The 15,064-nt window shown below is 45.0% G+C and overlaps 1 protein-coding gene across 15 annotated transcripts in view; it reads right to left on the bottom strand.

Moving 5' to 3' along the window:
• Positions 1-15,064, bottom strand: part of TMEM94 (transmembrane protein 94) — a 49,254-nt gene that overhangs the window by 23,635 nt on the left and 10,555 nt on the right. For 5 of the 15 annotated variants that reach the window (XM_063081426.1, XM_063081437.1, XM_063081439.1 and 2 more), the window contains exon 2: positions 2,944-3,073. In XM_063081426.1, coding sequence (XP_062937496.1) covers positions 2,944-3,073 — 130 coding nt within the window. Of the gene's footprint in view, positions 1-2,943; positions 3,074-3,525; positions 3,621-3,839; positions 3,927-3,968; positions 3,987-4,016; positions 4,073-14,200; positions 14,256-14,491; positions 14,572-15,064 lie in introns of those variants that run through there. The other 10 variants (XM_063081428.1, XM_063081431.1, XM_063081430.1 and 7 more) reach the window with 10 other exon arrangements.

The following is a 15,064-nucleotide window of genomic DNA, read 5'->3' as shown; positions in this document are numbered from 1 at the left end:
CTCCCAGGAACAAAGAGGAAGCCAGTTACCTGGGGCTCCTGCCTCAGCGCTTCCTGGAGCATCAAGCAGAGCCTGAGCGAGTAGTGTCCCCAGAAGCATTACTCTGGGACCCCGAGTTTGACATACAGAAGCTCTCAGCACAGGCACCTGGGTGAAGCAGGGGCCAAGGCACTGGGTGTGAATGGGACAATTCTCTGCCTGTGGCCAGGGCATCCTCAGGATGAGGCTGCAAAAGCCCAAGGGACAGGAAACAGCTTAACAGGTCGCAAAACCAGAGAGTGAGAGCTGGAGCCTGAGAGTGTTTCTCCAGAGTCCTCTGTTTCCTAGACAACACCATCTCGAGCTGCAGGGAAGGGAAGAAAGAGCCTCTCTCCTCCCCCTTCTCCAGCACAGCTCCCTGTGGGCCTCCACTAAACAGAGAGCTGAACTGGATGGGAACAAAGAGAGGACAGGCAGTCAAGAGGTTAAGGGCAGGAAGTCTCCATGGGGAACAGAAAAGAGGACAGGGCAGGGTCAGCTTCTATGCCAGCCACTATGAGGATGATTGCTGCCACCTGTGCAATCGGGCTGTAGCCAAGGAGAAAGGCTCTTGTCCCCCGTCCCCTGCTCCCAGGGGCACTGCTCTTGTGGGAACCACAAGTCAGCAAACATTCTCCCTTCTGTGTGACAGACCCTATGCAGGGCCCTAGCACAGTCCTCTCCCTGTCCTGCCCCACTTCCCACACTGCCCACTTCAGCAATGGGAAGAGGATCCCTGCATCTAAGAAGCAGGAACTCAGCTGTCTCTGTGACAGCAGGTTAACCATGGGCTTGGAGGACAGGGGACAGGGGAAAAGGCTCTAAAGTAGAGACTGAGAATTGGTAGGTCAGAAAGGGCACGGGGTGTGGGGGGCGTGGGCAGGGAACCACCCAGCAACAGCCAAACTACTCCTGGGCTAAGCTAGGGGACAACAGACCACCTTACCATCAGTTACCATCATGCCACCTCCTCCCAATCCTGCTCCTCAAGACACCTTCTGACTGTTCAGAGCCACAGGGATCATCTTGAGAAGCCCATTTGTACAACTCATAAGTTACCTCAGGTAGAAACCCCATTAGGTCCTATTACTTAACTACATGTACTGTCAATTCCACAACTACATTATAAGCCTCTTCACGCCAGGGGCTACCTCCCCAGTATCTAGAGCTCTACCAACCCAAAGTCAGCATTCCATAAATATGGCTGATGATGATGGTGACGATGCTTTCTAGTTCACGATCATCTAACCAGAAAGAGGAGGAGGAAGACGAAGAGCAACTCTCCAGGAAAAATGGCTCCTGAGAGCTATCCAGCCTGGGCTCTCAAGTCTTCTCCCTCAGACTCACAAGAGAAGTCAGCCCCCTCGATCAAAGAACTTTACTTCCTCAATACACTAGGCACTGGTATTTCGGCAACAGGCTGGAACCAGAGGACAACACTATCCTCTGTTATGGGGGCAATAAACTTCACCCGGACAGGCCACCAAACTGCACAACATCGAGCCTCTGGGGGTGTGCTCCCTGGAATCGAGCAGTGTAAGGCATTTGCAGCTGTAGATGGCAACCTTGCACCCAGGCTAGAAGAGAGGCAAGTGTAGCTTTCCGTCTGTGTCAAGCACTGCTAGGATGGACACCTGCAGAGCAGCCAAAGGTGGCTGTGAACAGGAGGTTGAACACACCTGCTTCAAATTCAAGTCCACAAGCCTGTTGCACAGCTGGTCCACAGGCACAGAAAGCTTGGAGCTGAACAGGCAGCAGTTAGCCAGGCGCCACCAGAGGCACTGCTCTTGTGGACTCACAGCTCCCTCTCCAGAGCTCCCCAAGATCTCTTTGGCAGGAAGATCACTGTCCAGAAGTTCAAGTCAATAAATATTTACTAAGCCATTGATACATGCCAGGCTCTGTCTGGGAGCTAAGGATATTGAGACTAAGTGGAAGAAACAGATTACTTTTTCAATAGAGTATAGTGAGTACAATGGTGGGGGTACTATTAATGCCGAGAGGAGGGACCTCTGGAAAGGAAGGTGGATGTATCTGGAGATAATGCCTCAGCTGGGTCTTGAAGAAAAAGTAGAAGGAGTTTGTCAGGAAAAAGGGTGGGGAGCATTTAGGTAACAGCCTAAATATGGTGTGTGTGTCCAAACTCTGAAGCACTCAGAATTACTAGTGGCAAAGTCAAAGCAGGGAGGCTGGGGACACTGGATCAACAGAAAGGAGCAGGATTACATAGGGCTTTGTACACACTAAAGGTTTTAGACAGTGCCACAGAGCTGCTGACCAGTTTTGTGGCAGGCATGTGGAGGGTGGTGAGCAGAGATGGAAAGATCTATTAGGAGTGTGGCAGAAGCCAGGTGAGAGACAAAAGGACCTCCTCTAGGGCAGTCTTTGTCGTGGGAGAGGAATATTCTGATTGACAAGTCAGGATGGGAGGAGAAAGCTGAGCTCATGGATGGCCTGGACCGCCTGGCTGCCCACCGCCAGCTGATTAAGCAGCTGTGTTTGGAGTCTGATTGGGGAGCTCTTCCCTAACCACAGAGATGGTGCCCAACAGCACTCAACACAGCTCAGCAGGTTGGGGCATAGCCCTGGCAAAGAGCAAACAAACTAAATTACACAGCCCTGGGCGAGAAGTGGAAGACTGGCTTGGAGCCAACCCAAGTCAGAATCCCTGCTCCCGTGTAGTTGCATCAACCAGTCCACTCCTGACCCTTTATTCCAAGTTCCCTGAGTCTATGCTTTCCAGCTGACCAATACTGCTCTCTTAGAGGGGGTCCCGGTCACATCCCCCCTGAGCCTCAGAGCCATGCCCCCTTCCTCACTTTTGGTTTAAGGCCCTGAAATGAGGACCTCCCAGGCAAACACAAGTGGGGAGAGTCCAACAGAGATACACAGACAACACCCATAAGGTAACAGAATATGGCCTACCAGATGCTTCTCCTTCAGGTCCATGGGCCCAGAGTACTGCAGGCATGCCCAGAGGAATGTGGTCACCCCAAAAAGGAAGGCTCCTCCCCAACATGTACAAACCCCAGCGAGACTGTTACAGTCACAGCATCTGGGGTAAAAAGAAGAAAGAAATTGCATGAGTCCAGGTTGCGGGATCAGGCAGCTATTATGTAACATAACAGTATCATCTAAACAATAGAGAAGTATGTGGAAAAGAACTGGCCTCACTTAGCACCAGTGCCCCCATAGGCTCCAGGAGCTTTGGGCAAGTTCTCAAGGCCAGGAGCCAGAGGGCTCTGGAGGGGATTCTGGAGGGGTGTAAGCTTTCTCCTGTAACCTTCATAGTCTCTGTTTTGTTCCATGTGTGCTCTGTTAATCACTGACTTCCAATGAGTAGGTAAAGCCTTGGTTTATCAGCATCTTTATAAACTAGGGTTAAGGTTAGCGTAAGGTCAACTGGAATCTAGCTACACCTTGAATAATCAGGGAGCAGCAGGGAGGGCGGAAGGTAGAGACACACTGGTCTCTTTCCATATGCTAGGAAATGCATGCCATACTCACCAATACACATGCCCACAGACCCCAAGCCTCTCTGCAGTTGAGGGCAGTGCCCAACAGGCACCTGGGCAGATGTCCACAAGGATGGGCAATCCAATCTGCCAACAAGTTTGATAAAAGTAGGCTAGTTATCTGGAAAATTAAGACTAGCCCTACCTGCCCACCATACCCGCCATGCCACATAAGTCCAGACCCTCACTCTTCCATCCTGGCAGCCAACACAACTTTAATGATCTCAGGCCAGGGCATGTTTGGATAAAGAGTGACACAGTAAACTGGTCTGGTGCCAGGTGACTCCTCTCGGAGAAAGCACTAACCTGCTGACTAGGGCAATTCTCTTTGGGGCCTGCAGCCTCGTTAAGAGGATCCAGTCATGAGCCCAGGAAAACTGACCCATAAAAGAGCTGTCAAGAAATGATAAAAGAAGCTGTGTCCAGAGGACCCACCCAGAAGGCCCAGGTTCTGCAGCCACCAACTCCACTCCAAAATCCCACCTGACTCCTCTCCAGGTGGCACCAGAGCTGATGTCATAGGCTGCGCTGCCAAGTCTCTCCCTACCCCTGCCTTTCCAGTCAGGGCTTTCAAAGCTGAGCCCGCCCCAAAGGGTCAGAGACAGACAGTGACGCTGGAAGTGGCCTTGTAATGCAGTGACATTCGGTCTTTGGCAGCCAACTGAAATGAGATCCTGAGAGGCCAAATCTACTCCTCCCCAAGGCTGCTCTCTGACTCAGGCTGCCCAGGCCCTGTTTACGACTACAGCTCAAGGTCCCCATGACACCCCATCCCAGCAGGGGCTAGATGAGGTAGTCACCACACAGGAAAAGGCACCAGGAGCCAAATGGGGATTGTGCCTGTTAATTCCTTCCACCAGCACCGCAAGAGTGAAATAACTCTGTGGCCAGCTAGAACCACAGCAGTGCAGAGAGGGCAGCCAGGAACAGGACATTTTTTCTAAGAGTCTGTGTTTTCCCATCATTCCATACATGGGATTCTGGGAGAGAGCTGTTCTTAACTGTCTGATCTGAAACCAGCAGCAGTATCCTTAAAGGGCCAATTCTGCATCTGGCCCAATGTGAAAAAAAGCATAGGTTTCAAAGCCAAATATCCCTGGGTTCAAATCTCGGCTCCAACAACATGTATCAAATGCCAATGGCCTTGCAAATTATTTTTCTCTCTGAGTCTGTGTCGTTGCTCATAGAATGGAAATGGCAGTACCTATTTCACAGAGGTGCTATAAGAATTATATAAAATAGGGGCTGAGCCTGTGGCGTACTCGGGAGGGTGCTGCGCTGGGAGCGCGGTGACGCTCCCAGCGGCCGCGGGTTCGGATCCTATATAGGAATGGCCGGTAAACTCACTGGCTGAGTGCCGGTCACAAAAAAGAAAAAAAAAAAAAAAAAGAATTATGTAAAATAGTATACGCAAGGGGTCTGGTACAATAGTTGGCACATAGTAGGTACTCAATAAATAGTTACCATTACTATCATCAGCAAAGAAATATGAGCCAAATGCCACCTAGGTCAAGAATAAGGACTCAAAAGTCAGGTGGAAGAAAAAGAAATAGAAAGCATAAAGATTGGAAAGAAATAAGTAAAACTGTCTTTATTTGCAGAAGACTAGATTGTGTATGTAGAAAATCCTAAAGAATCTACAAATAAGATACTAGAACAAATAAGCATGCAAGAGACAAGGTCAAAATAGAAATATAAATTATATTACTATATACTATAATAAAATATTGGAAAATAAAAAAAATTTAATATGATTTACAATAGTACCATGAAATACTTAGGGATGACTTTAATAAAAATATATGTCAAAACTGTACACTGCTGAGAGAAATTAAGAAGACTTAAATAAATGAAGAGACATGCCATGTTCATGGATTGGGGGACTCAATGTTAAGATGTCAATCACCCCCAAACTTATCTATAGATTCAGTACAATCTTTTCTGGGGGGAGGGAGCAGAGGCAGCTGGCCAGTACGGGGATCCAAACCTGTGACCTTGGTGTTATAAGGCAGCGCTCTAACCAACTGAGCTAACCAGTCGGCCAATTCAATACAATCTTAATCAAAGTCCCAGCTGGCACTTTATAGAAATTAATTAACAAGCAGATTCTAAAATTTATATGGAAAGGTAAAGGATCTAGAATAGGCAAAACAACTTTGAAAAAGAAAAATAAAGGTAGAGGACTTAACACTGCCCAAGACTTAATATAAAGCTCCAGTAATCATACGTGGTAGTGGTATAAAGAGAGATACAGATCAATGGAACAGAAGAGAGAGTCCAGCGACAGACCCACCCATAAGGAAAACAAACCTTTACCCTTAACTCATACCATACACAAAAATTAATTCAAAATGGATCATAAATCTAAACATAAAAGTTAAGGAAAAATTACTCTCTTGTGATGCCCATGTGCTTTGCCTTCCTTTGGCACGTTAAACAATAAAATTTGTTATGCCTTTTCTTCCTATTGATCTAAATTTGTCAGTGATTTTTATTAATGAACTTTCAGGGGTGACGTTTTCCTTTGGCCCCTATAGTTATGGTGCTGTGAGCAGGATACCAAAAGGCACCCTGCTCTTCTGGAGCTGCAGATGGAAGCGATCAGAGCCTAAAAGCCAACAGAAAGGGGTACCTCTCGAGGATCTCCTGAACCAAACTGAAGAAGAAATTAATAAAGCTCTAAACAGAAAAATGGGTTAGGAGAATACTTTAGAACAATCATTCTGGAGCTGCAGACTTGCTACAAGACACGAAATGTCCAGACCCTGAGAAACCAAGGAAGACAACAATAAATCTATGCTAATTCCATCCTGAATCAGGATCCTGAGACAACAGCAAGGATGGGAGCAGAAACCAGAGGGAGCCTTGGAGAGACCTTGCACCTAGCTCCTTGTATGCAGCCCACACAGCTCTGTCCCCCCCCTGCTTTTCCTTTCCCACGTTCCATTCCCTCACCCCCTCTTTACAAACCCCTCACTAAATCTGAGTCTTTGAGATGGCTTTAGGCTGGCCGTGCTCCATCAGAGAGGTGTTAGGCTAACATCTCTCTCAGGTCATCAGTATTCTTGAATAAAAGCTAACTTCCATTTTCACCAAAAAAATTTCTAAAATAAAAAAATTAAAATTAGGGGCTGGCCCGTGGCTCACTCGGGAGAGTGTGGTGCTGATAACACCAAGGCCACAGGTTCGGATCCCATATAGGGATGGCCGGTTGCTCACTAGGTGAGCGTGGTGCTGACAACACCAAGTCAAGGGTTAAGATCCCCTTACCAGTCATCTTTAAAAAAAAAAGAAAAATTAAAATTAAAACTATAAAACCTCTACAAGAAAATATAGAGGTGGGGGAGGCCTTTGTACCTGTGATTAAGCAGAGATTTCTTAGAACACAAAAAACTTGAACCATAAAAGAAAACAACTCATAAATTGTTTCATCAAAATAAAAAAATTTTTATTCTTAAAACAATGCCATAAAGAAAATTAAAGGGCAAATGCAGTCTAGGAGAAAATATTCACAATATATACATCTGACTTGTGACCAGAATAAAGAATTTGTATAGCTTAATAAGACCAGCAACCTAACTTTTAAAAATGGGCAAAGATTTGAACAGACACCTCACAAAACAAGATATACAAATAGCCAATATGAATACATGAAAAGATGACCAACTTCATTAGTCATCAGGGAAATGCAAGTTAAAACCACAATGACATACCAATATACATCCATTAGAATGACTAAAATGAAACAGACGAACAATATCTAATGTGGGTATGTGGGTGAGGATACGAACTCATAAACCGTTGGCAGTAATGTAACATGGTACAACCACTTTCGAAAAGTTTGGCAGTTTCTTATAAAGTTAAATATACACTTACTATATGACCCAGCAATTAAAACATATATCCTGAAATTGTATGCAAATGTTCATAGTAGCTTTATGCAAAATAGCCCAAAACCAGAAACTGTCCAAATATCCACTCACAGGTGAACAGATGAACAAATCGTGGTGCAGTATACAAGTATCCACACAATAAAAGTCTACCCAGCAATAGAACAGAATGAAGTACTCGTATGTATAATAGTATGGCTGAATCTCAAAACTATTTGCTGAGTGACAGGAGCCAGACAAAAGAGTACATAGTGTATGATTCCATGTATATGAAATTTAGAACAGGCAAAACTAATCTACAGCAACAGCAAACAGATCTGGTTGCCTAGGGACAGGGGGAGGAAATGACTGCAAAGGGCACAGGGATCTTCTGTTCAATATCCGGATCGTGGGTGGTGGTTACGTCAATGTATACATTTATCAAAATTCCTCAAACTACGTACATAAATAGGGGCATTTTACTGTCCATAAATTTTGCCTCAATAGATGTGATTTTTAAAAAGTAAGGTAGAATTTGAGATCCAACTAAATCAGCTCAACCAACTTCTTAAATACCTAGCACATGCAGACTTGGATATAAAAGAGAGAAGGAACGATGAAGGAAACTTTTATCAAGGATATGCTAGGCAGTTGCATACATTTAATAAAAGAGTGTAGAGAATGGTCTTGCTTTCAAAAAAATGTAAGATAACAGTCTCTTCCCTAGCGGGATTTCGAATATAGTCAGGTTTGGGTTATTGTGAAAAAAGATAACTAAAAAAGTTGGCATTGAAATGCTAAATAAGAATTACAAACAACAGGTGCTGCAGTTAGAGCTCACTGGGTGCTGGACCAGCCAGGGAGGGTTTCCTGGAAGAAGTGAGGCTGGAGCTGGGCGCTTAAGAAAGCTCAGGAGTGAGATAAGGGAGAGTGATCTAAGCAAGAATTAGAAGTTCCAACAAAGGCACTAAGGAAGAAATGTACGTAGGCTTTTTGACAGACAGTGACTAGATCTGTTTGGTTAGAGCAGAGGGCCTGAGTATGGCGAAAGTGAAGAAATGAAAGACACATAGGATGGAGATCCAAGCCAAAATGCAGAGACCCCTGCAAGGCAAACCGAAGAGGCCTTGAGCAGTCACTAAAAGTTTCTGAGTAGGTCCCAGCATTTTAAGTGGATAGAGAATAAATCAGAGGGACAAGGAAAAGAAATTACTGGCAGAAGAGTCAGAAGAAGGCCGGCCCGTGGCTCACTCGGTAGAGTGCGGTGCTGATAACACCAAGGCCACGGGTTCGGATCCTATATAGGGATGGCCGGTTTGCTCACTGGCTGAGCGTGGTGCTGACAAAACCAAGCCAAGGGCTGAGATCCCCTTACCGGTCATCTTTTAAAAAAAAAAAAAGAAGAAGAGTCAGAAGAAAATTACGATAATCTTGGTTTGCCATGATGAGTATCTAGACAAAGGCACAACAGTAGCCATGAACGCAAAGGGATGGATGCTTCCGTCTGCCAAGCTCAGAACTATGGTCAAAAAGAGCTACTTGGGTCCAAGATGCCCAAGGTTCAAGTTGAGGGTGAGGTGAGGAGTTGGCTGTGCTAATCCCTTTTAACACAACCTTCATTAGCTGTGCTTGCACTCTGGCCATGCCCACCACACCAAAAACTGCAATGTGGTGGATTTGTATTCAGTTGAATAGCTGTGCTCAAAGAGAACTAACTGATAAGAGATGTTAAGCTGGAGGGAGGTTTTTAATCTCAAGCTGCAGAGTTTTATCCTTGGTGGTGTTCTAGTCAATATTTTTATCAATTACCCAGATTAGGAAACAGATGGTATGCTAATCAAATTCTTGGATAACATAAACATGGAAAGGAGATCAAAGTCAAGATCCAAGATCTTAACAGGCTGAAATGATGGGCCAAATCCAACAGGTTCAATTTAACTGGGAAAAATATTAAATCCTGAGCTTAGGCTCAAAAACTACTGTATAAAACTAATATAAATAGCTTAGATAAATGCAATTTCAATATAAGTGAGCATGGCCACCCAAAGTTCATTTACATTTATGCCATATTAACAGACATGCTATGTCCCCAACAAGAGAAGGGTAAGTCTGATTTCTGTATATAATCGGATCATAGCTAAAATATTCTGTTCAGTTGTGCATCACACACTTTAAGAAGAACACACATTGACAAAACTGGAAGGCTTCCAGAGAGCCGCAACCAGGTTGGAAATATTATGATAAGAAATGGTAGGAAGAACTGAACACACTTAGCCAGTACATAAAAAACACACATCAGGTGAGAGCAGGGCTAGGTATGATGGCTACCAGGGACAAGAAAGGCCAGGCTCACTCTGGGAGGCACCAGAACAGGACTAGGAACAGGGAGAAGCAGACTGGGACTCAATACGAGCAATATCTTTACACATAATTAGAACTCTGTAACAACAACAAAAAAGGAACAGGCTGCCCTGTTGAGTGAGGCAATGAGTTCCCCATTACTAGAAAGAACAGAGCAGAGGCTGGAAAATTGTGGAGATAATTAATACTGCAGGTGGGAAGTAGAAAGAGATGACTTTATGGTTTATTCTAACCTTGAGAGACTAAGAACAAGAAATCCAGTATCTTCTACATATGAAAAGTTGCAACAAGAGATATTCAAATTAGACTACCCCAAGAGAACAAAATTGGAAGACTTTTATCACCTGACTTCAAGAATTACAAAGCTACAGTAATTAAAGCAGTGTGGTATTGGCCTGTTATTAGAGAGTCCAGAAATAGATCCAGACATATATGGCCAATAGATTTTTGAGAAAGGTGCAAAGGCAATTCAATGGAGAAAGACCCATCTTTCAACAAATGGTGCCAGCACAACTGAATATACAGATGCAAAAAGAAAAGAACTATAGAAATATAGCTTGCACCATATATAAAAATTACTCAAAATGGATCATAAACCTAAGCGTAAAAGTAAAACTGTAAAACTTCTAGAAGAAGAAATAGAAAATCTTTGTGATTTTGGATTAGATTTCTTAGACATAACATCAAAAAGTATAATTCACAAAAGAAAAAATTAATAAATTGGAACTCAGTGGCTGGGGACAAAAGTGGGAGGAGAAATCTTTACTCTATATACTTTTATACCTTTGATTTTTGCCTTTTGTTTTGTCGGGTTTTTTCCCCCTGTGGCAGTTGGGTAAGATAACCGGCCAGCCCCCATCTTTTGATTTTCAAATCATGTGAATATATCAAATATATCTTCTAAAACAGCAACTTCTCACTTCTGGGTATATACCCGAAAGAAGTGAAAACAGGTACTCAAGCAGACATTTATTCACCTATGTTCACAGCAGCATTATTCACAATAGCCAAAAGGTAGAAGCAACCCAAGGGTCCATTGACAGATAAATGGATAAACAAAATGTAGTGTATCCCTACAAGGGAATATAACTCAGCCTTAAAAAGGAAGGAAATTCTGACACATGAGTAAACCTTGAAGATATTATACTAAGTGAAATAAGCCAGTCACAAAAGAACAAATACTGTATGATCCTCTTACATGAGGTCCCTAAAGTAGTCAAAATCATAGAGACCAAAGTAGAGTGGTGGTTGCCAGAGGGTGAGAGCAGGGGGGAAATGGAGAGTTAGTGTTTAACAGGGACAGAGTGTCAGTTTGAGAAAATGAGAAAGTTCTGGTGATGATTGTATAATAATGCGAATGTACTTAATATTACAGAACTGGTTAAGATGACAAATTTTATGCTGTGTATATTTTACCAGAGTAAAAAACAATCAGCAACTTCTGATTCTGATTTTGCAATAGGTTCTGCCTTATGTTACTAAGCAATATTCCCTCCTTGGATTCCATGTCAACCTAATGAAGGTTTACGCTCTTTGAGTACACCTTTGAATCTCTCTCCAGCGTACATCTTTTCCAAGTGTTTTTCAGTATTTTTCTGTTCACCTCCCTGCTAAGGAAGATTGGTATCACAAATCTCTTTTTCAAGAAGATCCTGGAAGTATGAAAACCGGATTCATATAATTACAATAAAATTTCTGGTTTCCCGAATGCCACTCTAAGCCCTTCAAGGTTCTCCTTCCCTTGGTCACACCTCACAGACACACTCACACCCATCACTTCTGGTCACTGGAGCCAGCAAAACCCAAAGCAATCAGTGTGGGATTTGCCTGGCCTTATGCAGGCATCAGTCTTGAGTCTAAATCCAGCCCTTACCCTACTTGCCATGCCGTGTGACCCATACTGTTTACTACTGTCTCAGCAGCCACAGGCAAAGCTTATTATTACACAAACCCCTGATCACCAAACTAAACATTTTGGCTGGCGTGTCCATCTGGAAGAAAAATATTCCTGCTTCAACGGTGGCCTACCCTTTCGTTCACTTGTGCTGCTGTAAACAAATCCAGGCCTGTCGGAAAGCAAGGTTTAAACAATATTTTTAAAGGGACCTATCTTTTTGGTAAAAACACCATCCTGAAAACAACACTGACACAAATGACAAGATAAAAAATATTGATGTACATTTACCAGTGGGTGCCAAGCCTAACCTGGAACTTTCTCACTTGAACACAAGGAATGTACTTAGAGGCTCTATCTTTACTGCTCAGACTGCTATTTAAGAGCTCATACTTAACTCATCAGGCTAGGTTAAATAAAGCCTTCGGTGTAGGTAATATTTACATGAGTGCTCCTCCCCATAGAAATTGTTTCCCAAGCCCAGCTTAGGGAAGGAGCAGCAGGGAGGAACCAAACGATTGAAACCCTCATTTCTCATTAGTTCTACGGGAGTTAAGATTTCCAAAAGGCTGATTCTCAACACTAGAAGCTGGCACTCCCTAGCAACTTCTCAAAACAGAAATGTGAAGGGCTGTTTTCTTCCATTAGACTGCTCAGCCCTGGCTCTCCCGGTCTAATCTGGTGTCAGGTCATCGCAAACAAGGGGCATGGTGGGGTGGGTGCAGGTGGGGGGGTTCAAGGACAATTAACTCTCAATTATTTTGGGGCTGATTATCAAGTGGACGGTTTGTACTTCACCTCCCTGGTCAATGCATTACTCCACAGTATACTCCAGTTTCCCTGTTTGTAGTTCTAACAAGGAGAACCAGTGAGTAAGGAAGTTAGTGTTAACACGGCAGCTAAAATAAGACTTGCAGAGTATTTGTGGATTTTATCTGAATGTGTTATCCCCTGTTACAGGGTAAATAGTCTATGTTCTGATGTGTTCTGATCTTTACAGTGATTTTAAAACTTTTTTATTCCATGGATCACTTTTATTTGACTCTTTAAATAGTGAGCCTTACCTGTGCCACTGCTTTAAAAAATTTTTTAAACTACCTCTTAGAAGACTAAGGTCGGCTCTTCTTTTGCCAAGAGTACCATAAAGATACGTCTCAGTAGTATTTCTTCCTCCTTCCGTGGTTCTCAACCTTTTTCTGTCTCCACACTGTTCTTGTACACAACACATACCTATTAAAAACATCTCTAAAGGGATGGCTGGTTAGATCACCTGGTTAGAGCATGGTACTGATGACACCAAGGTCAAGGGTTCAGATCCCCATGCCGGCCAACCACAAAAAAAAAAAAAATTCTTTTTTTGACAAAAACATCTCTAGACACAAAAAAACAAGGAAGAGTCTCACCTTGCTCCTGACTCTGTACTCCCTGCCCTCTCAACTGAAAATCACTGAAACAATCTATGCCCCCATATTACAGAGAGAGATCACAATAAATATTAATACAAGAAACCAGATAATGAACTATCTGATGGTGACTTAAAATTGATGAATGCAAAAATGCATTAAGAACCTAGTAAGTGCTAGACAGCATGCTAGGAATCGTATACATGCCATCTCATCTATGCTCACAGCCACCCTGCAAGAGGCTCAGAGAAGTTAGGGAACTGGTTTCCTCAGATCACACCTAGGAAACAATTGGCTCTACTGAATAAAGAACTCAAGAATCTGGACTTCAGGATTCCAGTCTGGTTCTAGGTGACCCCAGCCTTGACCTTTTGACTGCAAACACCCTCCACATCTGTAAAATGAAAACGTTACAACTCCCCTGTCCCCACTTCCATCTTCTGGGAACAAGTGAACTATGTCGTTAAAGCAGAGCCGTGGATAAAGCGTGAGAAAACTGTCACCCCTTCAATGCACAAAACCACATACTAGAAGGAAAACAGATTCAGTACAGAGCTCCCTCCTTTTTTTCCCCAAGAGCCACAGAAAAACTTGGAAGAGAAGGTGGGATGTAGCAGCACGTGACCAAATCAATGAGTACGCCAAAGTGCAGCGCGCGGTGACACACCAATGAAAGAAGAGCAGGGCTTTGCTTGCAACGGGCACTAGGCACCGGGCAGGGGGCTCACACCGTGGCACCCACGGGACTGTGAGAACTGGGTTTTAGGGGCGTGCGGCAGAGGAACGAGGGCACAGCCCGGAAATCAGTTTACAGGATGGCAAGTATTGTGAATCCTGTGGTTGGGTCTGAGGCGTCTTCAAATCATTCTTGAAAGATGGAAGAAAAGAAAAGAAAAAAAAAAAAAAAAAAAAACCACGCTGCAAACTGCAACATCGCAGCTCAAGGTTGCGAGAAGCCCCTCGGCCAGCTCCGTCCCTCCGGGGACAAGGGACGCGGTCGGCACCAGCGCCTCGGACAGCAGCGCAGCGCGCTCAGGCGAGACGACGGTCCTTATTTTGGATGGGGACCCCCAGAGGCCTATGAATACGCATGCCAGCGGCGCGGGGAGCCCTCCGGGCCAGGGCCCAGCAGCGACAAACCTGGGGCCGGGAATCTTCGTTGGCGGGAGGCTTTATTTCTGACGAGGGACCCACACGAAGCCACGCTAGGGCCGAGCGCCGGCGTCTGAGGACGTGGGGGAAGGAAAAGGCCAAGAGCTGGAGGCAAGAGCCAGTCCCTTGACGGCCCCTGAGGAGAGTTCCCCTGAGGCCATTCTGTGGGTGCAGACCCCAACCTCTCCTCGCCTCGATCAAGAATCCAGAGGACGCGAAAGGCCGAGCCCCACGCCTCTTTGCTCCCCACTTTCGGGCCACGGGCCTTCTGGTACTTACCGGGGCCCGGGGGCCAGTCTTCCTTTACCGCGTCCTCTCCCCTCCCAACCCCCTCCTCACTTCACGTCCCCTCCTCCAGGGGGTCGCAGCCATGTTTGTTACTGGCAACTCTCAAGGGGCTTGCCTCCCTTCCGGCAACGGAGGCGCCAGGAAGCAACCTCAAATTCTGATACCGATTGGTCGAAATCCGAGACAGGCGGGGAATTCTTGCTTCTTATTGGCTACGGGGCGCGCTAGGCTGTAGCTACATCCGCCCCTCTGTGAGGCTGGCGGAATTGTGTGTCAACTGATGGCGGCGGGTGAGCCCAGAGCTACTGTCCTTCTAGGCGTCATGTTCAGGCGCTTTCTGGTCCAGAGAGACTCTGACCAGAGGCGAGGGCACGGCTTTTGTCCAGATTAATTTTCCTACGGAATTGTCCTAAAGAGATGGACAGGTAAATCCACCCCCCTTTTTAAATTTCTTTTTTTAATAAGCCCTTTGCAGGGCACCCGGTCTCCTACTTTCTTCTAAGCTCCCTCCCTGTTGCTGGGAACAAATGCCTATAAGACGCCTTGCTCAGAAACCTTGGAGGG

This window comes from Cynocephalus volans, chromosome 16 (assembly GCF_027409185.1).
Source record: "Cynocephalus volans isolate mCynVol1 chromosome 16, mCynVol1.pri, whole genome shotgun sequence".
NCBI classification, from domain to species: domain Eukaryota; kingdom Metazoa; phylum Chordata; class Mammalia; order Dermoptera; family Cynocephalidae; genus Cynocephalus; species Cynocephalus volans.
Note: the sequence above shows the minus strand (reverse complement) of the source record. Positions and strands in the feature narration are given on the sequence as shown.